Raw genomic sequence first — 25189 nt, 5'->3', positions numbered from 1 at the left:
TCTCATCCTGGTCCCCTTTCTGGTATAATGTCTCCCTTTCCTGGTATAATATCCTCCATCCTGGGCCCCTTTCTGGTATAATGTCTCCCTTTCCTGGTATAATGTTCTACATCCTAGTCCCCTTTCTGGTATAATGTTTCCCTTTCCTGGTATAATGTCCTCCATCCTGGGCCCCTTTCTGGTATGATGTCTCCCTTTCCTGGTTTAATATCCTCCATCCTGGGCCCCTATCTGGTATGATGTCTCCCTTTCCTGGTATAATGTCCTACATCCTAGGCCCCTTTCTGGTATAATGTCTCCCTTTCCTGGTATAATGTCCTACATCCTGGGCCCCTTTCTGGTATGCTGTCTCCCTTTTCTGGTAAAATGTCCTCCATCCTGGGCCCCTTCCAGTAATATATGTCCCCCATCCTGGTATACTGGCCTCCATCCTGGGCTTCTTCCAGTAATAATGTCCCTGTTCTGCGGCTCTTCTCCAACAAATAGGAAACAAACAAAAAAAAAATCAATGATTCTTCTCACCTTCTTCCACTCACACGCTGCGGGGCATCCACTACTATAGCGCAGGAGCCGGCTGCTGACTTCAGTGTGCAAGCGACGGGCAGAGCATGTGTGACAATGACTTGCATGCCAATGTCAGCTGCCGGACTCTGATTGGTCGGCAGCATATACTGCAGTGCAGGGACCCAGCGGGTCTCTGCACCACAATACTTTTCAGCTGAATGTGCATCCTGACATAAAGCTGACATTGCTGCTGATGCCGGCGGGTATTCCTCCTGCACCAACCCAGTCACACTCTCTGCAACCAGGATCGTTATGTAGCGCCCCCACTGCCGCAGGGCCGAGGGGTACCCGGTGCCGGACCTCTGAGTCTCTGCTCTGGGGTTGTCACGGTGGCTAGGCCCGGTCCGTGACCCTGCCGTGGGGCGCACAGTGTAATAGGTATGACGGATGATGGTGGTGAGGCTGTAGCGGTGCAGTGCAGTAAATAACGAGGACACCAGGTTGCAGTCTCTTTACCTCTTTACTGAAGATCTCTGGGTCCTCAGTCCAGAATATTGTTCACCAGACTGCGCAAGTCCGGCCGGTCCAATGGCACCTCCAGAGTTCCCTTCACAGGTGGAAATCGGTGCCTTCCTTCTAGCGCTATGTGTTGCGGTCCTTCCCTGCTGTGCTTACGGAAAGTCCCCACAACTGTTGTGTCTGTTTCTTAAGTTCCCTCACAACTCAATTAGATGATGTTCTGCTAATTCTCCGTCCCTCCCTGGTGTTCTGGTTGGGACGGCACCCGTTTGACGGGTAGGCTTGGAGCTCTTCCGGGACCCTAGAGTCGCCCCTCTCCACAAGTTGCCCCCCAAGACTGCATAGGTGATTTAGGTTAGACAGCCCGCCTCAGACTGACTGTCCTGCCGCTGTTTGGAGTATTGCTTGAAGCTGAATGTTATTATACTCCCTCGGCGTTCCGGCCACCGGTAGTGCGCCTCAGTAGGATGTTGCCTCGGTCTTACAGCACGACCCCTACTGGTATTTCTCCTTTTGCGTGATCTCGTTTCTCACTCAGCACAATCTATCTCTCTTCTAGTCCTTCCTTGGGCACCGCCGCTATACTGAGCAGGCACGGTCCCGTTACGTTCGTTCAAGTTGCCAAGCCTCTGTCAGGATCCCACCCCTGACAGAGACCCTACTGTATCTTCCCCCACAACACCCTCTGCCACAATGTGTTGCCTGGTTCCAACCCACTCAGCTTTCTGATCTAACTTCCTGCCTGACCTGTTGTGAATTAGACTTTTTTGGCTCCCTCTTGTGGTCACTAGTGATATGACTCTGGGATTGTCTTTCCTCAGTTTGGCACCCACCTGGGTCGTTAGTCCAGGGGTGTTGCTATATAAACTTCCTTGTTTCTCAGTCCTGTGCCTGGCATCGTTGTAATCAGTTCCTTCCTGTTTGCTCCTGTCTGCTGGTCTTGGATCTTGCAAAATTAAGCTAAGTCCTGCTTCCTTGTTTTTTGGTTATTTGCTTTGCTCTTATTTTTTGTCCAGCTTGTACTAAATGTGATTCCTGATTTTGCTGGAAGCTCTAGGGGGCTGGTGTTCTCCCCCCGGGCCGTTAGACGGTTCGGGGGTTCTTGAATATCCAGCGTGGAAATTTTGATAGGGTTTTTGCTGACCATATAAGTCATCTTACTATATTCTGCTATTAGTCAGTGGGCCTCTCTTTGCTAAATATCTAGTTCATTCTTACGTTTGTTTTTTCTCCTTACCTCACCGTTATTATTTGTTGGGGGCTTGTATCCAACTTTTGGGGTCTTTTCTCTGGAGGCAAGAAAGGTCTATCTTTTCCCTTCTAGGGTTAGTTAGTTCTCCGGCTGGCGCGAGACGTCTAGAATCAACGTAGGCACGTTCCCCGGCTGCTGCTATTTGTGGTGCTAGGATTAGATATATGGTCAGCCCAGTTACCACTGCCCTATGAGCTGGTTTTTTGTGTTTGCAGACTTGGTATGTACTTTTGAGACCCTCTGCCATTGGGGTCATAACAGTATGCCAGGCCCAGGTTGAATGTTTAATGCATTGCAGAAGTGGGATTACAAGAAAGGAAAGTCTGAGTTTTTTTTTTTTTTTCTTTCCTCTCTTTTTTCCTCCCCTTTACCTCTGAGTGGCTTGTGCTTGCTGCAGACATGAATGTCCAGACTTTGATTACAAGTGTGGATCAGCTTGCTGCTCGTGTGCAGGGCATACAAGATTTTGTTACCAGTAGTCCAATGTCTGAACCTAAAATACCTATTCCTGAACTGTTCTCTGGAGACCGATTTAAGTTTAGGAATTTCAGGAATAATTGTAAATTGTTTCTATCTCTGAGACCCCGTTCATCTGGAGACTCAGCTCAGCAAGTAAAAATTGTTATCTCTTTCTTACGGGGCGACCCTCAGGATTGGGCCTTCTCGCTAGCGCCAGGAGATCCGGCATTGGCAAATATTGATGCGTTTTTTCTGGCGCTCGGATTGCTTTACGAGGAACCCAATCTTGAAATTCAGGCAGAAAAAGCCTTGCTGGCTATTTCTCAGGGTCAGGATGAAGCTGAAGTGTATTGCCAAAAATTTCGGAAATGGTCCGTGCTTACTCAGTGGAATGAGTGTGCTCTGGCCGCAAATTTCAGAAATGGCCTTTCTGAAGCCATTAAGAATGTGATGGTGGGTTTCTCCATTCCTACAGGTCTGAATGATTCCATGGCGCTGGCTATTCAAATTGACCGGCGTTTGCGGGAGCGCAAAGCCGCGAATCCTCTGGTGGTGTTGTCTGAACAAACACCTGATTTAATGCAATGTGGTAGAATTCAGACAAGAAATGAACGGAAAAATCATAGACGTCAGAATGGGTTGTGTTTTTACTGTGGTGATTCTACACATGTTATATCAGCATGCTCTAAACGCCTAACTAGGGTTGTTAGTCCTGTCGCCATTGGTAATTTGCAACCTAAGTTTATTTTGTCTGTGACTTTAATTTGCTCATTGTCCTCCTACCCTGTTATGGCGTTTGTGGATTCAGGTGCTGCCCTGAGTCTTATGGATCTGTCGTTTGCCAAGCGCTGTGGTTTTGTTCTTGAGCCGTTGGTAAATCCTATCCCTCTTAGAGGTATTGATGCTACGCCATTGGCGGAAAATAAACCGCAGTTTTGGACACAGGTAACCATGTGCATGACTCCTGAACATCGGGAGGTGATTCGTTTTCTTGTTCTGCATAAAATGCATGATTTGGTCGTTTTGGGTCTGCCATGGTTACAGACCCATAATCCAGTCTTGGATTGGAAGGCAATGTCTGTGTCAAGTTGGGGCTGTCAGGGAATTCATGGTGATTCCCCGCCGGTGTCTATTGCTTCCTCTACTCCTTCAGAAGTTCCTGAGTATTTGTCTGATTACCAGGATGTATTCAGCGAGTCCAGGTCCAGTGCTCTTCCTCCTCATAGGGACTGTGACTGCGCTATAGATTTGATTCCAGGTAGTAAATTTCCTAAGGGAAGATTATTTAATCTGTCTGTACCTGAGCATACCGCAATGCGTTCGTATATCAAGGAATCTCTGGAGAAGGGGCATATCCGTCCATCCTCTTCCCCTCTTGGTGCGGGATTCTTTTTTGTGGCCAAGAAGGACGGATCTTTGAGACCTTGTATTGACTATCGGCTTCTGAATAAAATCACTGTTAAATTTCAGTATCCTTTGCCTCTGTTGTCGGACTTGTTTGCCCGGATTAAAGGTGCCAAGTGGTTCACCAAGATAGATCTTCGTGGTGCGTACAACCTTGTGCGCATTAAGCAAGGAGATGAATGGAAAACTGCATTTAATACGCCCGAAGGTCATTTTGAGTACTTGGTGATGCCTTTCGGGCTCTCTAATCCTCCTTCAGTGTTTCAGTCCTTTATGCATGATATTTTCCGGAAGTATCTGGATAAATTTATGATTGTTTATCTGGATGATATTCTGTTTTTTTCTGATGATTGGGACTCGCATGTAGAGCAGGTCAGGATGGTGTTTCAGGTTTTGCGTGAGAATGCTTTGTTTGTTAAGGGCTCAAAGTGTCTCTTTGGAGTACAGAAGGTTCCCTTTTTGGGTTTTATTTTTTCCCCTTCTGCGGTGGAGATGGACCCAGTCAAGGTCCGAGCTATTCATGATTGGACTCAACCCACGTCAGTTAAGAGTCTTCAGAAGTTCTTGGGTTTTGCTAACTTCTACCGTTGTTTTATCGCTAATTTTTCTAGCGTTGTTAAACCTTTGACGGATATGACCAAGAAAGGTTCTGATGTTGCTAACTGGGCTCCTGCAGCCGTGGAAGCCTTTCAAGAGTTGAAGCGCCGGTTTACTTCGGCGCCTGTTTTGTGCCAGCCTGATGTCTCACTTCCCTTTCAGGTTGAAGTGGATGCTTCTGAGATTGGGGCAGGGGCCGTTTTGTCGCAGAGAGGCCCTGGTTGCTCTGTAATGAGACCATGTGCTTTTTTCTCTAGGAAGTTTTCGCCTGCTGAGCGGAATTATGATGTTGGCAATCGGGAGTTGCTGGCCATGAAATGGGCATTTGAGGAGTGGCGTCATTGGCTCGAGGGTGCTAAGCATCGTGTGGTGGTCTTGACTGATCACAAAAATCTGATGTATCTCGAGTCTGCTAAACGCCTGAATCCTAGACAGGCCCGCTGGTCATTGTTTTTCTCCCGTTTTGACTTTGTGGTCTCGTATTTACCAGGTTCAAAGAATGTGAAGGCTGATGCTCTTTCAAGGAGCTTTGTGCCTGACTCTCCTGGAGTCGCAGAACCAGTTGGTATTCTCAAAGAGGGAGTTATCCTGTCAGCCATTTCTCCGGATTTGCGACGTGTGTTGCAGAGATTTCAGGCTGGTAGACCTGACTCTTGTCCACCTGACAGACTGTTTGTTCCTGATAAGTGGACCAGCAGAGTCATTTCCGAGGTTCATTCCTCAGTGTTGGCAGGGCATCCGGGAATTTTTGGCACCAGAGATCTGGTGGCTAGGTCCTTTTGGTGGCCTTCCTTGTCACGGGATGTGCGGTCATTTGTGCAGTCCTGTGGGACTTGTGCTCGAGCTAAGCCTTGCTGTTCTCGTGCCAGCGGGTTGCTCTTGCCCTTGCCTGTCCCGAAGAGGCCTTGGACACACATTTCCATGGATTTCATTTCAGATCTTCCGGTGTCTCAGGGCATGTCTGTCATCTGGGTGGTATGTGATCGCTTTTCCAAGATGGTCCATTTGGTATCTTTGCCTAAGCTGCCTTCCTCTTCCGATCTGGTTCCTTTGTTCTTTCAGAATGTGGTTCGTTTACACGGCATTCCTGAGAATATTGTGTCTGACAGAGGATCCCAGTTTGTTTCCAGGTTCTGGCGATCCTTTTGTGCTAAGATGGGCATTGATTTGTCGTTTTCGTCTGCCTTTCATCCTCAGACTAATGGACAAACGGAGCGAACTAATCAGACTCTTGAGGTGTTTTGTTTCTGCAGATCAGGATGATTGGGTGACCTTCTTGCCGTTGGCTGAGTTTGCCCTTAATAATCGGGCTAGTTCCGCTACTTTGGTTTCGCCATTTTTTTGCAACTCTGGTTTCCATCCTCGTTTTTCCTCGGGACATGTGGAGCCTTCTGACTGTCCTGGGGTAGATTCCGTGGTGGATAGGTTGCAGCGGATCTGGAATCATGTGGTGGACAACTTGAAGTTGTCACAGGAGAAGGCTCAGCGTTTTGCCAACCGCCGCCGCGGTGTGGGTCCCCGACTTCGTGTTGGGGATTTGGTATGGCTGTCTTCTCGATTTGTTCCTATGAAGGTCTCCTCTCCTAAATTTAAGCCTCGCTTCATCGGTCCTTACAAGATATTGGAAATCCTTAATCCTGTGTCCTTTCGCTTGGATCTTCCGGTGTCGTTTGCCATTCACAACGTGTTCCATAGGTCTTTGTTGCGGCGGTACGTTGTACCTGTGGTTCCTTCTGTTGAGCCTCCTGCTCCGGTGTTGGTTGAGGGCGAGTTGGAGTACGTGGTGGAGAAGATCTTGGATTCTCGTCTCTCCAGGCGGAGGCTTCAGTATCTGGTCAAGTGGAAGGGCTATGGTCAGGAGGATAATTCCTGGGTGGTTGCCTCTGATGTGCATGCGGCCGATTTAGTTCGTGCCTTTCACGCTGCTCATCCTGATCGTCCTGGTGGTCTTGGTGAGGGTTCGGTGACCCCTCCTTAAAGGGGGGGTACTGTTGTGAATTAGACTTTTTTGGCTCCCTCTTGTGGTCACTAGTGATATGACTCTGGGATTGTCTTTCCTCAGTTTGGCACCCACCTGGGTCATTAGTCCAGGGGTGTTGCTATATAAACTTCCTGGTTTCTCAGTCCTGTGCCTGTCATCGTTGTAATCAGTTCCTTCCTGTTTGCTCCTGTCTGCTGGTCTTGGATCTTGCAAAATTAAGCTAAGTCCTGCTTCCTTGTTTTTTGGTTATTTGCTTTGCTCTTATTTTTTGTCCAGCTTGTACTAAATGTGATTCCTGATTTTGCTGGAAGCTCTAGGGGGCTGGTGTTCTCCCCCCGGGCCGTTAGACGGTTCGGGGGTTCTTGAATATCCAGCGTGGAAATTTTGATAGGGTTTTTGCTGACCATACAAGTCATCTTACTATATTCTGCTATTAGTCAGTGGGCCTCTCTTTGCTAAATATCTAGTTCATTCTTACGTTTGTTTTTTCTCCGTACCTCACCGTTATTATTTGTTGGGGGCTTGTATCCAACTTTTGGGGTCTTTTCTCTGGAGGCAAGAAAGGTCTATCTTTTCCCTTCTAGGGTTAGTTAGTTCTCCGGCTGGCGCGAGACGTCTAGAACCAACGTAGGCACGTTCCCCGGCTGCTGCTATTTGTGGTGCTAGGATTAGATATACGGTCAGCCCAGTTACCACTGCCCTATGAGCTGGTTTTTTGTGTTTGCAGACTTGGTATGTACTTTTGAGACCCTCTGCCATTGGGGTCATAACACTGACCCCCAGTTTACCCACTATGGTGGGGAGTGGCCTAATGAATAGAACCCTTAGCTCCCCCCGGAGGCCCGACTGTGAAATGTATTGGTGTCTGTGATACCTGATCAGATGAACTCCTTCAGTGCCATCAGATGTACCATAGCTCCCCTTTAGTGGCGGAGCCACAGTACTGCAACGACCAGGACTCTGGGGCGCTGCAGTTACGCCTCTGATTACAGAAGCGACTGACACATGAAAGGTCATACAATACAGTTTAGAAGAACTACTATACATATCAACTGCTGTCCACTCAGGATAGTCCCTCTGCCATCAGTTTGCAGCTGTTGTATAATCCAACACGTTCACACTATGAGGAGACAAAGTAAATAAATTATAGTCACCCCTCTGCGTTCCAGAGTTGATACTCCAATAGTCCCCAAGTCTTTGTTTACAAAAAGTAAGTATGTGACCGCTGCTGCCAATCATTGGCTGCAGTGATCTTCTGCTATACTGCAGGCGGCACCACCTAGGGATGGGAGCAAGTAGTACAGCAACTCATTAGTGCCAGCAGTCTCATACTGACCAACTGAAAACTAAAGGAAACTTTGGAACTTCATCAGGATCGCTGGAGGAAAGAGGAGGTGGGCAATCTTTATTTCTTTTTATTGTATTCTTTTTGCAGCTGTTAAAAAAACTAAAAAGCTGGATGACCCCTTTAATTGAGACAGATAAGAAGGTAAAAAATTATTAAGAAGATTTTGTTTTGAACTAAGACAACGCGACTGTCCCGTACAGAACCTAGAACCTCAAAACAATACTAATGCATTATATGTGCCACACTTACCAACCAAACAATAACGGTACTGTGACCCATCTGTGCGGCTGCATGTAATGGGGTCATTCCATCTGAGGCTCTCGTATGAGGATCGGCCCCACAGTCTTTCACCAAATACTGAATGACCTCCAAATGTCCTTCTTGACAGGCCAAATAGAGGGGAGTGGCACCATTCCTTGTCTGAGAATTTATAGCACTAAAAAAAAATAATAATAGTTTCAATAAATATAAATACAATTTATAAACATATAAAAGCATTAACTTTGGATCAAAATAATTTTTTTGAGCTTTCCTGGATGGATTAAAAATGTCCTTTAAAATGGGGATTTACATTTTGGGAAGTCTGGTTGAATTCTGAGAGATTGCTGGGATCATCTGTTCCCACCAGGTGAAGATCTAAGAAAGTATGGCTGCTGGGGAAATGTGTTACTACTTGGTGCCCATTCAATTCAATGAGAGATATACTGAGCCCTCCACAATTACCAATTTATTTAGCAAAAAAAAAAAAAAAAAGACTGGATTACATAAAGCACAAATTGTTCAGTAATTAAATTATCTACAAACATTTAAAAAATAAGTCCTTTAAAAATGATTGAAAAATCATAAATCCTAGGAAGATGATCAGGATAATGTTTGCTTTATTTTGCAGTTAGAGGACTTTCCACTAGATGGTGCTGTCTTACCCTGCACTGTCAGTGCACTAAACCAATTATACGCATATTTTATCAGATTAGCCGGTCAGATACCCTGTACTGGGGGAATTACAAGACTAGTGTTGGATGAAGGATGCACCGTATAAAAACATACAGGTCAAGGTTGGCAGGTGAACCGGTAACCCTGGACAAATAAACCATATCACATTAATTTTTTATTATTTCAAAACTCATTCTAGGCACAATACGTACAGTGTATTGCAGTTGTTTTTAGAACAGGAACAGGAGAATCCTCCGGTGGGCCCCTCTGCAAGAGCATCCCACCACTATGAGCAGTCCACAATATACTTGAATCACTATGTACAGACAGAGGCGGCATCTTATTCATTTACCCATCTACCCGGTTCATTATTATATACATTTGGGACTGAGGATAATATCACACTATTAGCTGAAAAGTGGGGGACTGGAGTTAATTACTGGTAGGCCCTTGGCTGCCCAGTCCAACACTGACAAAACTTTATGGATACAGTTAAAGCCAAATACAAGGAAAGATGCTTAGTTTAAAACATGGCATAGCAAAAAAAATAAAAAATGTGATAAAAACGTATATAAAAAAGCAAAGACAAATATGCGATGAAAAACTGCAAGCAACCCAATTTAAAAAAGAAGTGCTGAAATGGTGCAAAAACTCACCAAAAACTTGTTGTGGGAACGTAGCCATATAGTTCAATCATATTATGAAAGCTTCTAATTTCTCATAAACTTTAAACTTTGTATTAATAATTACTTACAATGTCCAAATGTTACAAGTATGTATAACCACTTAGCAACCGCGGATGCACCCTTTAACAGAGGCAGTTACGGCTTTATTCCTCAGCACCGCTTTTTAAGGGAGCTGAGAAATAAGTATACAAAAAAACAATGTCAGAATCAGTGGGATCCGTTGAAGCGTTCCAGAGCTATATCCTCATAAAGGGACAGTGGTCAGAACTGTAAAAATTGGCCCAGTCATTAAGGTCAAAACTGGCTTGGTCACTAAGGGGTTAATACACCTCTGCTAAATCAATTGGAGGTAGGGTGCACCACTATATAAATATACAAGTAGGACCATGAGGGTGATGCATAATGTGTGAAATGACAAATAACAATAGGGGGAAGAGGAAAGATCAATGCATATAGAACGCGCACACCTGGGTATAAAGATATGAAATACAATTTTATTAACACCAAAGCACAAAAACTATTTAAAAACATCTAAAAATCATGTGGTAACACCCCTGCATCCATTAAGGCTGTATAGCAAGGCCTATACGTACAGTGGGTACGGAAAGTATTCAGACCCCTTTAAATTTTTCACACTTTGCTTCATTGCAGCCATTTGGTAAATTCAAAAAAATTCTTTTTTTTTGTCATTAATGTACACTCTGCACCCCATCTTAACTGAAAAAAACAGAAATATCACATGGTCATAAGTATTCAGACCCTTTGCTCAGTATTGAGTAGCAGCACCTTTTGAGCTAGTACAGCCATGAGTCTTCTTGGGAATGATGCAACAAGTTTTTCACACCTGGATTTGAGGATCCTCTGCCATTCTTCCTTGCAGATCCTCTCCAGTTCCGTCATGTTGGATGGTGAATGTTGGTGGACAGCCATTTTCAGGTCTTTCCAGAGATGCTCAATTAGGTTTAGGTCAGGGCTCTGGCTGGGCTAGACAAGAATGGTCACAGAGTTGTTCTGAAGCCACTCCTTTGTTATTTTAGCTGTGTGCTTAGGGTCATTGTGTTGTTGGAAGGTGAACCTTCGGCCCAGTCTGAGGTCCAGAGCACTTTGGAAGAGGTTTTCATCCAAGATATCTCTGTACTTGGCCACATTCATGTTTCCTTCAATCACAACCAGTCGTCCTGTCCCTGCAGCTGAAAAACAGCCCCACAGCATGATGCTGCAACCACCATGTTTCACTGTTGGGATTGTATTGGGCAGGTGATGAGCAGTGCCTGGTTTTCTCCACACATACCGCTTAGAATTATCACCAAAAAGGTCTATCTTCATCTCATCAGACCAGAGAATCTTATTTCTCATAGTCTGGGAGTCCTTTATGTATTTTTTAGCAAACTCTATGCGGGCTTTCATATGTCTTGCACTGAGGAGAGGCTTCCGTCGCGACACTCTGCCATAAAGGCCCAACTGGTGGAAGGCTGCAGTGATAGTTGACTTTGTGGAACTTTCTCCCATCTCCCTACTGCATCTCTGGAGCTCAGCCACAGTGATCTTGGTGTTCTTCTTCACCTCTCTCACCAAGGCTCTTCTCACACGATTGCTCAGTTTGGCTGAACGGCCAGGTCTAGGAAGACTTCTGGTGGTCCCAAACTTCTTCTATTTAAGGATTATGGAGGCCACTGTGCTCTTAGGAACCTTGAATACTGCAGAAATTCTGTTGTAACCTTGGCCAGATGAGTGCCTTGCCACAATTCTGTCTCTGAGCTCCTCGGCCAGTTTCTTTGACCTCATGATTCTCATTTGGTCTGACATGCACTGTGAGCTGTGAGGTCTTATATAGACAGGTGTGTGCCTTTCCAAATCAAGTCCTATCAGTTTAATTAAACGTAGCTGGACTCCAAAGAAGGAGTAGAACCATCTCAGGGAGGATCACAAGGCAATGGACAGCATGTGACTTAAATATGAGTGTCTGAGCAAAGAGTCTGAATACTTATGTGCATGTGATATTTCAGTTTTTATTTATTAAATTTGCAAAAATGTCTACATTTCTGTTTTTTTCAGTCAAGATGAGGTGGAGAGTGTACATTAATGTGAGAAAATGAACTTTTTTGAATTTAACAAATGGCTGCAATGAAACAAAGAGTGAAAAATGTAAAGGGGTCTGAATACTTTCCGTACCCACTGTATACACAGCATGCATAGTATGTTATGACAATCATTCGTGGTACCTAGGAGCACTGTCTATAGTGCAACAAACAGCAAATAGGGCTATTAAAAGCACAAAATGTGGTCAATCATAAGCATGATATCTCAAAGAACTTATACACTCACTGGCCACTTTATTAGGTACACCTGTCCAACTTCTTGTTAACACTTAATTTCTAATCAGCCAATCACATGGCGGCAACTCAGTGCATTTAGGCATGTAGACATGGTCAAGACAATCTCCTGCAGTTCAAACCGAGCATCAGTATGGGGAAGAAAGGTGATTTGAGTGCCTTTGAACGTGGCATGGTTGTTGGTGCCAGAAGGGCTGGTCTGAGTATTTCAGAAACTGCTGATCTACTGGGATTTTCACGCACAACCATCTCTAGGGTTTACAGAGAATGGTCCGAAAAAGAAAAAAAATCCAGTGAGCGGCAGTTCTGTGGGCGGAAATGCCTTGTTGATGCCAGAGGTCAGAGGAGAATGGGCAGACTGGTTCGAGCTGATAGAAAGGCAACAGTGACTCAAATCGCCACCCGTTACAACCAAGGTAGGCCTAAGAGCATCTCTGAACGCACAGTGCGTCGAACTTTGAGGCAGATGGGCTACAGCAGCAGAAGACCACACCGGGTACCACTCCTTTCAGCTAAGAACAGGAAACTGAGGCTATAATTTGTACAAGCTCATCGAAATTGGACAGTAGAAGATTGGAAAAACGTTGCTTGGTCTGATGAGTCTCGATTTCTGCTGCGACATTCGGATGGTAGGGTCAGAATTTGGCGTAAACAACATGAAAGCATGGATCCATCCTGCCTTGTATGGAGCATCTTTGGGATGTGCAGCCGACAAATCTGCGGCAACTGTGTGATGCCATCATGTCAATATGGACCAAAATCTCTGAGGAATGCTTCCAGCACCTTGTTGAATCTATGCCACGAAGAATTGAGGCAGTTCTGAAGGCAAAAGGGGTCCAACCCGTTACTAGCATGGTGTACCTAATAAAGTGGCCGGTGAGTGTATATCTAGCACAAAAATAATAGTAGTAAACCAAGCAGCAATATGGAACCAAGTGTGGGTGTCCCCACATGGTGAACTAAATAAGACAATCCCTGAAATGGCCCAATGCGCCCCAAACTACAGTGCAAAAAGGGCAAGAAATAGAAACCCTAATGCTGTAAGCAATCATATGTATCCCATATCACTGAAAATATCCATCCTTGGTGTCCTTCACACATGCCAAGTCCTCATCAAGCAGTAGTGGCAGGCGGTTGTACCTGCACGTCTGGACGTACCCCAAGTAGGACTCTTCGCAGTGTCTTTTCATGCGAACTCGGCTTCAGAAAAATGGCCGCCGCGATCTCCATCTGCGCATGTGCAGCGCCCCAGAGTCCTGGTCGTTGCAGTACCGTGGCTCCGCCACTATGGGGAGCCATGGTGCGTCCGATGGCACTGAAGGAGTTCATCTGATCAGGTATCACAGACACCAATACATTTCACAGCCGGGCCTCCGGGGGGAGCTAAGGGTTCTATTCATTAGGCCACTCCCCACCATAGTGGGTAAACTGGGGGTCAGGCAGGAAGTGAGATCAGAAAGCTGACTGGATTGGACGAAGCAACACCTAGTGGCAGAGGGTGTTGTGGAGGAAGAGACAGTAGGGTCTCTGTCAGGGGTGGGATCCTGACAGAGGCTTGGCATTGAAAAGAACGTAACGGGTCCGCGCCAGCTCCGGGAAGCGGCGGGACCCAAGAAAGGACTAGAAGCGAGATAGATTGTGCTGAGTGAGAAACGAGATCAAGCAATAGGAGAATTCCAGTAGGGGTCGTGCTGTAAGACCGGAGCAACACCCTACTGAGGCGCATTACCGGTGGCCGGAACGCCGAGGGAGTATTATAACATTCAGCTTCAAGCAATACTCTAAACAGCGGCAGGACAGTCAGTTTAAGGCGGGCTGTCTAACACATATCACCTATGAAGTCTTGGGAGGCAATTGCGGGAGAGGGGCGTCTCTAGGGTCCCGGAAGAACTCCAGGCCTATCCGACAAACGGGTGCCGTTCCAACTGTAACATCAGGAAGGGACGGAAGATTAGAAGAACATCATTTAATCGAGTTGTGAGGGAACTTAAGAAACAGACACAACGGTTGTGGGGTACTTTCCGTAAGCACAGCAGGGAAGGACTACAACACATAGCGCTAAGAAGGAAGGCACCGATTTCCACCTGTGAAGTGAACTCTGGAGGTGCCATTGGACCGGCCGGACTTGCGCAGCCTGGTGAACCGTATTCTGGACTGAGGACTCAGAGATCTCCAGTAAAGAGGTAAAGAGACTGCAACCTGGTGTCCTCGTTATTTACCGCGACCTGCACCCCACAACTGCACCGTTACAACACGACTTATTGCACCGGACGTCCCCCACTGACAGACAGGGCCACGGACCGGGTCTAGCCACCGTGACAACCCCAGGACTGAGACCTAGAGGCCCGGCTCCGGGTACCCCTTGGCCCTGCGGCGGTGTGGGGGTGCTCCACATGCGTGGCATCCCGCGGCCATTTTCCTGAAGCCCCGGGCAGCAGAGCGCTCCATCTGCGCACGCGCGGCCTCAGGAAGATGGCCGCCCCCACCGATCACCAGGGGAATAGCGCAGATCACGCTCTTTTTCCTCACCTGTGCAGTGGATTTGGCAGTTGGGCATGCGCATACCACTACGCCACCAACGGAAAAATAAGCAAGATCTGGGGGGAAGAAACAGCGATGTCACCATGCCCATTTGATCAGACCAGCCTGATTGACAGGCGAAAACGGCGACTTTAGTAACGTATTTCGGCAGCATAGGTGGGGAATCAGGGTACACAAAATACACTATTGTAACGCACAGCTCAGGCCCTATTTAACGGTATTTTTATCTCATACGGAAAAAGGGGTGACAGGTTCCCTTTAAGGGGATAAAAACTTTGCTGGGAGTGATGCTTTTATCTTAATTACAATTGTTTCCTTTCACTCATCGCAAGCTGAGATTCTGAAAATAATATCAAATTGAAATGTAAAGTCCATTAGAAAGTTGCATTACTTTTTATTATACAATAATTAGGCTTTATCTATATCCCACTTAATAGTTATATACCGTCCAGTCACATTGCCGTAACGTTATATAACTGTACTACCTGAAGAGCCCAGCGTTGCCTGGGCATAGTAAATATCTGTGGTTAGTTATAACACCTCACTTCTCTTATTTTCCCATCACGCCTCTCATTTTCCCCCTCACATCTCTCATTTTCTCCCTTACACCTCTCATTTTCCCCATCACGCCTCTTATTTTCCCCCTCACTCCTCTCATTCCCCCCTAACTCTTGTCATTTTGACCTCACATCTGTCATTTTCTGATCACTCCTCTCAATTTGCACTCACACCTTTTCATTTTCACCTCACACCCCTCATTTTCACCTCACACCTCTCATTTTCCCCTCAGTATATACATATTTGTCATCTCCCTTATATAGTATACACCTGTGTCATCTCCTGTATATAGTATATACCTGTATGTCATCTCCCCTGTAAATAGTATATACCTGCTGTATGTCATCTCCTCCTGTATATTGTATATACCTATGTGTCATCTCCTCCTGTATATAGTATATACCTGTATGTCATCTCTTCTGTATACACTATATACCTGTATGTCATCTCCTCCTATATATAGTATATACCTGCATGTCATCTCCTGTATATAATATATACCTGTGTGTCATCTCCTCTGTATATAGTATATACCTGTGTGTCATCTCCTCTGTATATAGTATATACCTGTGTGTCATCTCCTCTGTATATAGTATATACCTGTGTGTCATCTCCCCTGTATATAGGATATACCTTTGTGTGTCATCTCCCCTGTATATAGGATATACCTGTGTGTCATCTCCCCTGTATATAGTATATACGTGGGTGTCATCTCCCCTGTATATAGTATATACCTGTGTGTCATCTCCTCCTGTATATAGTATATACCTGTGTGTCATCTCCTCCTGTATATAGCATATACCTGTGTGTCATGTCCCCTGTATATAGTATTTACCTGTGTGTCATCTCCCCTGTATATAGTATATAACTGTGTGTCATCTCCCCTGTATATAGTATATACCTGCGTGTCATCTCCCCTGTATATAGTATATACCAGTGTGTCATCTCCTCCTGTATATAGTATATACCTGTGTGTCATCTCCTCCTGTATATAGTATATATGTGTGTGTCATCTCCTCCTGTATATAGTATATACCTGTGTGTCATCTCCTGTATATAGTATATACCTGTGTGTCATCTCTCCTGTATATAGTATATACCTGTGTGTCATCTCCTCCTGTATATAGTATATACCTGTATGTCATCTCCTCCTGTATATAGTATATACCTGTGTGTCATCTCCCCTGTATATAGTATATGTGTGTGTCATCTCCTCCTGTATATAGTATATACCTGTATACCATCTCCTGTAAATAATATATACCTGTGTGTCATCTCCCCTGTATATAGTATATACCTGTGTGTCATCTCCTCCTGTATATAGTGTATACCTGTGTGTCATCTCCCTTGTATATACAGGTCCTTCTCAAAAAATTAGCATATAGTGTTAAATTTCATTATTTACCATAATGTAATGATTACAATTAAACTTTCATATATTATAGATTCATTATCCACCAACTGAAATTTGTCAGGTCTTTGATTGTTTTAATACTGATGATTTTGGCATACAACTCCTGATAACCCAAAAAACCTGTCTCAATAAATTAGCATATCAAGAAAAGGTTCTCTAAACGACCTATTACCCTAATCTTATGAATCAACTAATTAACTCTAAACACATGCAAAAGATACCTGAGGCTTTTAAAAACTCCCTGCCTGGTTCATTACTCAAAACCCCCATCATGGGTAAGACTAGCGACCTGACAGATGTCAAGAAGGCCATCATTGACACCCTCAAGCAAGAGGGTAAGACCCAGAAAGAAATTTCTCAACAAATAGGCTGTTCCCAGAGTGCTGTATCAAGGCACCTCAATGGTAAGTCTGTTGGAAGGAAACAATGTGGCAGAAAACGCTGTACAACGAGAAGAGGTGACCGGACCCTGAGGAAGATTGTGGAGAAGGACCGATTCCAGACCTTGGGGAACCTGAGGAAGCAGTGGACTGAGTCTGGTGTGGAAACATCCAGAGCCACCGTGCACAGGCGTGTGCAGGAAATGGGCTACAGGTGCCGCATTCCCCAGGTAAAGCCACTTTTGAACCATAAACAGCGGCAGAAGCGCCTGACCTGGGCTACAGAGAAGCAGCACTGGACTGTTGCTAAGTGGTCCCAAGTACTTTTTTCTGATGAAAGCAAATTTTGCATGTCATTCGGAAATCAAGGTGCCAGAGTCTGGAGGAAGACTGGGGAGAAGGAAATGCCAAAATGCCTGAAGTCCAGTGTCAAGTACCCACAGTCAGTGATGGTGTGGGGTGCCATGTCAGCTGCTGGTGTTGGTCCACTGTGTTTCATCAAGGGCAGGGTCAATGCAGCTAGCTATCAGGAGATTTTGGAGCACTTCATGCTTCCATCGGCTGAAATGCTTTATGGAGATGAAGATTTCATTTTTCAGCACGACCTGGCACCTGCTCACAGTGCCAAAACCACTGGTAAATGGTTTACTGACCATGGTATTACTGTGCTCAATTGGCCTGCCAACTCTCCTGACCTGAACCCCATAGAGAATCTGTGGGATATTGTGAAGAGAAAGTTGAGAGACGCAAGACCCAACACTCTGGATGAGCTTAAGGCCGCTATTGAAGCATCCTGGGCCTCCATAACATCTCAGCAGTGTCACAGGCTGATTGCCTCCATGCCACGCCGCATTGAACCAGTCATTTCTGCCAAAGGATTCCCGACCAAGTATTGAGTGCATAACTGAACATTATTATTTGATGGTTTTTTTGTTTGTTATTAAAAAACACTTTTATTTGATTGGCCGGGTGAAATATGCTAATTTATTGAGACAGGTTTTTTGGGTTATCAGGAGTTGTATGCCAAAATCATCAGTATTAAAACAATCAAAGACCTGACAAATTTCAGTTGGTGGATAATGAATCTATAATATATGAAAGTTTAATTGTAATCATTACATTATGGTAAATAATGAAATTTAACACTATATGCTAATTTTTTGAGAAGGACCTGTATGTGTGTGTCATCTCCTCCTGTATATAGTATATACCTGTATGTCATCTCCTCCTGTATACAGTATATACCTGTATGTCATCTCCTCCTGTATATAGTATATACCTGTGTGTCATCTTCTCCTGTATATAGTATATATGTGTGTGTCATCTCCTCCTGTATATAGTATATACCTGTGTGTCATCTCATCTCCTCCTGTATATAGTATATATCTGTATGTCATCTCCTCCTGTATTAGACCGCGTTCACACGTTATTTGCTCAGTATTTTTACTTCAGTATTTGTAAGCTAAATTGGCAGCCTGATAAATCCCCAGCCAACAGGAAGCCCTCCCCCCTGGCAGTATATATTAGCTCACACATACACATAATAGACAGGTCATGTGACTGACAGCTGCCGTATTTCCTATATGGTACAGTTGTTGCTCTTGCAGTTTGTCTGCTTATTAATCAGATTTTTATTTTTGAAGGATAATACCAGACTTGTGTGTGTTTTAGGGCGAGTTTCATGTGTCAAGTTGTGTGTGTTGAGTTGAGTGTGGTGACATGCATGTAGCAACTTTTTGTGTGTCGAGTTGCCTGTGACAGATTAGTGTAGCAAGTTGTGTGCAGCAAGTTTTGCGCATGGCGAGTTTTGCGTGTGGCGAGTTTTATGTGTGGTGCATTTTGAGTATGTGCAAGTTTTGTGTGAGGCAACTTTTGCATGTGTTGCAACTTTTGTGCATGTGGCAATTTTCCCGCGTGTGCAAGTTTTGCGTGTGGCGAGTTTTGCATGAGGTGAGTTTTGCACGTGTGGCGAGTTTTGCGTGAGCCTAGTTTTGCATGTGGCAAGTTTTGCGCGTGGCGAGTTTTGAGCCGCAACTTCTGTGTTTCGACTTTTATGTGGCGAGGTTGGTGTATGTGTGGTAAAATGTGTGCTGAGGGTGATATGTGTTAAAGCACGTGGTAGTGTGTGGCGCATTATGTGTGTGTGTTCATACAGTGTGAAAGCAGAGAGAATGTCTAATTTGGGCAGTAAATAATCAGTCATTTCTACTAGTATATTAATCAATATTTAGTACGGAAATGGACATGATAGTTCAATCTCTTGAATAAAACACTTTGCATAGATCATCGTAGAGTAGGAAAGATTACTTCTTATATTTCCAGAGACTTTTCCATATAGCACAACAGATGTCCCCACATAGTGATAGAGATGTCCCCATTAGAGATGAGCGGTGTTCGAGTCGAACTGTTCGCCAATTTCAAATTCGAGCTGTTTTGGGCGGTGTTCGAGTCGTTCGACGAACCCGAACAATTTGCTTAAAATTCGGCTGTTCGAGTTTCTGTTCGATAACTATTCGTTCACCAAAAGCCCAGCTTGATTTGCACATTAAAGCTGTTTATCATTATTAATAGACTGTTTCAGTGTATAGTGTGCGGGGGGCGGGGGATAGATCTGTGCTGAAATAACGTCGATCTCCATTTTTTTTTTCTTTCCCGCATTTACAGAGGGGCGGTGCAGTTTCTCAGGCTATCAGCAGTGCGCGCACACACAGCAATGTGCATGTGATGCACACAAGGAAGGGCATGTGTCATTGGCTGTGTATGTCACATGTCCTTGCCCTATAAGAACCAGCCATTTGCCCCGTCGCCACCATTTCCTCACTGCTGCAGCTTAGTGTTAGACGGCACCGCTGCTGCTGGGGGCGCTATACAGTCAAAGAGTCTTTTTTTGCCAGCGAATTTTCTGAGAGATAGGTTTAGGGAGTCGGGAGTCGGACTAGTTGTAATATCAGCCCTTTTCAGGGTAGGTTACAACAGTTCATAGCACTGCTTGCCAGGTTAGTCACAACATTTGGTGTAATCTAGCTCAGCCAATCCTTTTGGGCTAGTAGCATTGTCTGATAGTCATCTGAGTAGCCCGCCTGTGAAGCTAGCTACACCGCCTGTGTATCTCAATTTTTACGGCATCTAACCCAGTAAATCTTTTTGGGGTTTTGGGCTTAATAGCAGTGTCTGCACCTCAGCAGAGTAGCCCGCCTGTGAAACAAACTATACCGCCTGTGTATCTCAATTTTTACTGCATCTAATCCAGTTAATAGTTTTGGGCCTAGGAGCAGTGTCTGCACGTCAGCAGAGTAGCCCGCCTGTGAAACAAACTATACCGTCTGTGTATCTCAATTTTTACTGCATCTAATCCAGTTAATAGTTTTGGGCCTAGGAGCAGTGTCTGCACGTCAGCAGAGTAGCCCGCCTGTGAAACAAACTATACCGCCTGTGTATCTCAATTTTTACTGCATCTAATCCAGTTAATAGTTTTGGGCCTAGGAGCAGTGTCTGCACTGTCCGACAAGCCCTGGTGCAATACGTTATGACGTATAGCCTGGGCCAACGAGCTCAAGAGGTGCGGTAAATCACGCTGCAGGAGTGGTCTCAGATCAGGGACCTATGCACCCTTCTGCAAAGTTTTGAAATAGCAACGAAGATGTTTAGTGCTGATGATGCCATTATCAGCATGACTATTCCGGTGATTTACATGTTGGAGCACACCTTACACAGTGTTCAGAATCAGGTGGTGGAACAAGAGGAGGAGGAGGAACAGGAGGAGTCGTATGCGGAAGGGATCATATCTCCAAGGTCAAGAAGGTTGGAAGCACCAAGGTGGCTGGCATTGGAGGCTGGGGGAGAGAGATTACCGAGGGTGCATGTTAGCAGCCAAACTGTTGAGGAAGGTGCAGGAGGCGAGGAAGAAGTGGAGGACGAACTGGTGCTGGGCATGGAAGACTCATCAGATGAGGGAGACCTTGATCAAATTTCTGTTGTGCGAGGTTGGGGGGAGAATGCAGACGAAGGAATCATGATTCTCACCTCGCCACCACCAAGACAACAAGGACTTGGTCCTCCTGGATGCGCAAGACACATGAGTGCCTTCTTGCTGCACTACCTGCAACATGACCCTCGGATTGTCAGAATCCGAAGTAATGCCGACTACTGCCATAGAAAGGGATTCACGCATGCAGGAGTATCAGCAGAGACTGTTATACAATCTAACATCTGCTTTTCCACAAAACACCAGTGGTGCACGTAGTCAATCTCTGAGTTCTAACTTGCCAACCGTGGGACTGTCGACTCATCACTCTAACCGTAACAGTAACATCGTATCTGGTGGTAACAGCAATTTTTTCCAATCATTTCAAGATTTTTTTAGACCATCCTTTGCAAGGCCACAGGAGACAAGAAGTCTGACGCACAGCCAACGCCTAGAGAGGATGGTACAAGAGTATCTCCAAGTTAACATCAATGCTATGACTGTGGAACTGGACCCTTGCTCATTTTGGGCTTCCAATCTTGAAAAATGGCCTGAGCTCACCACTCACGCCTTGGAGATCTTGTCGTGGCCCGCAGCCAGCGTTCTCTCTGAACGTGTGTTCAGCGCTGCTGGTGGTGTGCTGCCAGATAAGCACACGCAGCTGTCCAGTGACAATGTAGACAGACTAACGTCCAGGAACAAACCCTGGATCCGCAAGGACTTTTCTACCCCTGTGTCATCTTGGGGAGACTAAAAGCTTGATGATTTTTGAAAATCACCTCACCAACCGTTTTAAAAAACTCTGGCGAAATTGATGCCACTTAAGTGGTGTCTGTGGCCGAATTTTTTTAACAAATGGAGACTCTTTTATTTAGTCCCCTTGCTGAGTTTTACATGACGTTGCCATTGTCAATTCCAGGTGGGTGGGGTCGTCTGCAGAGTTGTTTACTCATACTATGGCCTGGGATTCAGAGGTCTGCTCCAAAGCTTTAGTGTCTGCTAGTCAGCAGAGTAGCCCAGCCATCCACCGCCTGTTTACCTAAGTACTATTTTTAATGGCATCTGGCCCAGGAAATCGTTTTGGGCCTAGTAGAATTTGGTGCTACTCAGCAGCGTATCCCACCCATGAAGCAAGCTACACCGCCTGTTTACCTAACTACTATTTTGTAACGGCATCTAGCCCAGGAAATCCTTTTCGGCCTAGTAGAATTTTGTGCTACTCAGCAGCGTACCCCACCCATGAAGCAAGCTACACCGCCTGTTTACCTAACTACTATTTTGTAATGGAATGTAGCCCGGGAAACCCTTTTGGGCCTAGTAGAATTTAGTGCTACTCAGCAGAGTACCCCACCCATGAAGCAAGCTATACCGCCTGTTTACCTAAGTACTATTTTTTAACGGCATCTAGCCCAGGAAATCCTTTTGGGCCTAGTAGAATTTAGCAGCGTACCCACCCATGAAGCAAGCTACACCACCTGTTTACCTAATTACTAAATTGTAATGGCATCTGGCCCAGGAAATCCTTTTTGACCTAGTAGCAATTTCTGCTACTCAGCAGAGTACCCCACCCATGAAGCAAGCTACACCGCCTTTTTTCTTTCTCAATCTAACCCCTCGGCTCTGGGGTGTCCACTCTCCCTCCCGCTCTCTCCTTCTCACAGGTGGACTACCGCGTGTTTTCACACTGTGGCGAGTCTTTTGGACCCAGGCATAAGAAGTCGTCGAGGTAATGGATAATATGTGCCGCCTTACAAACGTCCATGACGACACATTCGAGGAAGCAACTAAACGCCTCAAATAGTGAACAGGATATGGAGCACCCCATGGGCAAACAGCGATCTATGTAGTATGCTCCTTCACAGAAGCAGACCAATGGGAGGACACTATTCGGAGGCACAGGTAGTAACCGTAACGCCCCCTCAATGTCTGTTTTGGCCATTAGGGTGCCCCTTACCAATTTCTTGACCCTGATTGCCTCGTCAAAGGAGGTACAGTACATAGTACTGTACTTGGTTCCACGTCGATGTTGTCGTTTACTGACCTGCCCCTTGGATATGACAAATGGTGGATTAGTCTGAATGTATTGGGTTCATTTTTTGGCACAACTCCCAACGGGGGTACCACTACGTCTTCTAAGAAAAGTGTTCTGAATGGACCCACTGCCATTCTACCTAAAGATATTTCTTTTTTTCTTTTTTTTGTCAAGACTTCTGGGTGTTGGTAGAGTGAGTTTAGATTTTTACTCCAGCCTTTCTTGATTTTAGAAGGGCATGACATGCCTATATCTGTGTCTCCTCCTCCTTTTACTCCTCCACCTCTTTTCTTTTCGCATGACTATATACAGTTGTGACTTTTCCATGTGTTTGTTGTGTCTTCTGAGCAGTTTGTCAGCTTTTGGACACCTTTTAAGGTGTTTTCTATGTGTTTTCCATGTGTTTGTATGTGTTTGTGTTTGCCTGCCATTGGTTTCAATGAGGTTCGACGGTGTTCGTCGAACGTTCGACGAACAGTTCGTCGAACATCTCCCTGTTCGACGAACCGAACCGAACCCGAACACTAGGGAGGTGGCTCATCTCTAGTCCCCATACAGTGCTAGAGATGTCCCCACACAGTGCTAGAGATGTCCCCACACAGTGCTAGAGATATCCCCACACAGTCCTAGAGATGTTCCACACAGTGCTAGAGATATCCCCACACAGTGGTAGAGATGTTCCCCCGCAGTGCTAGAGATGTCCCCACACAGTGCTAGAGATGTTCCCCCGCAGTGCTAGAGATGTCCCCACACAGTGCTAGAGATGTTCCCACACAGTCCTACAGATGTTCCACACAGTGCTAGAGATGTCCCCACACAGTCATAGAGATGTCCCCACACAGTCCTAGAGATGTTCCCATACAGTTCTAGAGATGTTCCCATACAGTGCTAGAGATGTTCCCACACAGTGCTAGAGATGTTCCCATACAGTGCTAGAGATGCTCCAGCACAGTGATAGAGATGTTCCCACACAGTGCTAGAGATGTTCCCACACAGTGCTAGATATGTTCCCACACAGTCCTAGAGATGTTCCCACACAGTGCTAGAGATGTTCCCATACAGTGCTAGAGATGCTCCAGCGCAGTGATAGAGATGTTCCCACACAGTGCTAGAGATGTCCCCACACAGTGCTAGAGATGTTCCTACACAGTGCTAGAGATGTCCCCACACAGTGCTAGAGATGTTCCCATACAGTGCTAGAGATGTTCCCACACAGTGCTAGAGATGTTCCCATACAGTGCTAGAGATGTTCCCACACAGTGCTAGAGATGTTCCCACACAGTGCTAGAGATGTTCCCATACAGTGCTAGAGATGCTCCAGCACAGTGATAGAGATGTTCCCACACAGTGCTAGAGATGTTCCCACACAGTGCTAGAGATGTTCCCACACAGTCCTAGACATGTTCCCACACAGTCCTAGAGATGTTCCCACACAGTCCTAGAGATGTTCCCATGCAGTGCTAGAGATGGTCCCATACAGTGGCAGAGATGCTCCAGCACAGTCCTAGAGATGTTCCCATACAGTGCAAGAGATGTTCCCACACAGTCCTAGAGATGTTCCCACACAGTCCTAGAGATGTTCCCACACAGTCCTAGAGATGTTCCCATACAGTGCAAGAGATGTTCCCACACAGTCCTAGAGATGTTCCCACACAGTCCTAGAGATGTTCCCATACAGTGCTAGAGATGTTCCCATACAGTGCTAGAGATGTTCCCATACAGTGCTAGAGATGTTCCCATACAGTGCTAGAGATGTCCCCACACAGTCCTAGAGATGTTCCCATACAGTGCTAGAGATGTTCCCATACAGTGCAAGAGATGTTCCCACACAGTCCTAGAGATGTTCCCACACAGTCCTAGAGATGTTCCCACACAGTGCTAGAGATGTTCCCACACAGTCCTAGAGATGCTCCAGCACAGTGCTAGAGATGTTCCCACACAGTGCTAGAGATGTTCCCACACAGTCCTAGAGATGTTCCCACGCAGTCCTAGAGATGTTCCCATACAGTGCTAGAGATGTTCCCACACAGTCCTAGAGATGTTCCCACGCAGTGCTAGAGATGTTCCCACACAGTCCTAGAGATGTTCCCACACAGTGCTAGAGATGTTCCCACACAGTCCTAGAGATGTTCCCATACAGTGCTAGAGATGTTCCCATACAGTGCTAGAGATGTTCCCATACAGTGCTAGAGATGTTCCCATACAGTGCTAGAGATGTTCCCATACAGTGCTAGAGATGTTCCCATACAGTGCTAGAGATGTTCCCATACAGTGCTAGAGATGT

General features: G+C 45.6%; 1 protein-coding gene across 1 annotated transcript in view; it reads right to left on the bottom strand.

Moving 5' to 3' along the window:
- The window catches only part of ESPN (espin), a 283637-nt gene that overhangs the window by 190512 nt on the left and 67936 nt on the right, over positions 1-25189 (bottom strand). The window contains exon 3 of the mRNA XM_077250372.1: positions 8314-8500. Coding sequence (XP_077106487.1) covers positions 8314-8500 — 187 coding nt within the window. The remainder of the gene's footprint in view (positions 1-8313; positions 8501-25189) is intronic.

This window comes from Ranitomeya variabilis, chromosome 4 (assembly GCF_051348905.1).
Source record: "Ranitomeya variabilis isolate aRanVar5 chromosome 4, aRanVar5.hap1, whole genome shotgun sequence".
Lineage (NCBI taxonomy): Eukaryota > Metazoa > Chordata > Amphibia > Anura > Dendrobatidae > Ranitomeya > Ranitomeya variabilis.
This window is presented reverse-complemented; position numbering and strand designations above follow the sequence as displayed.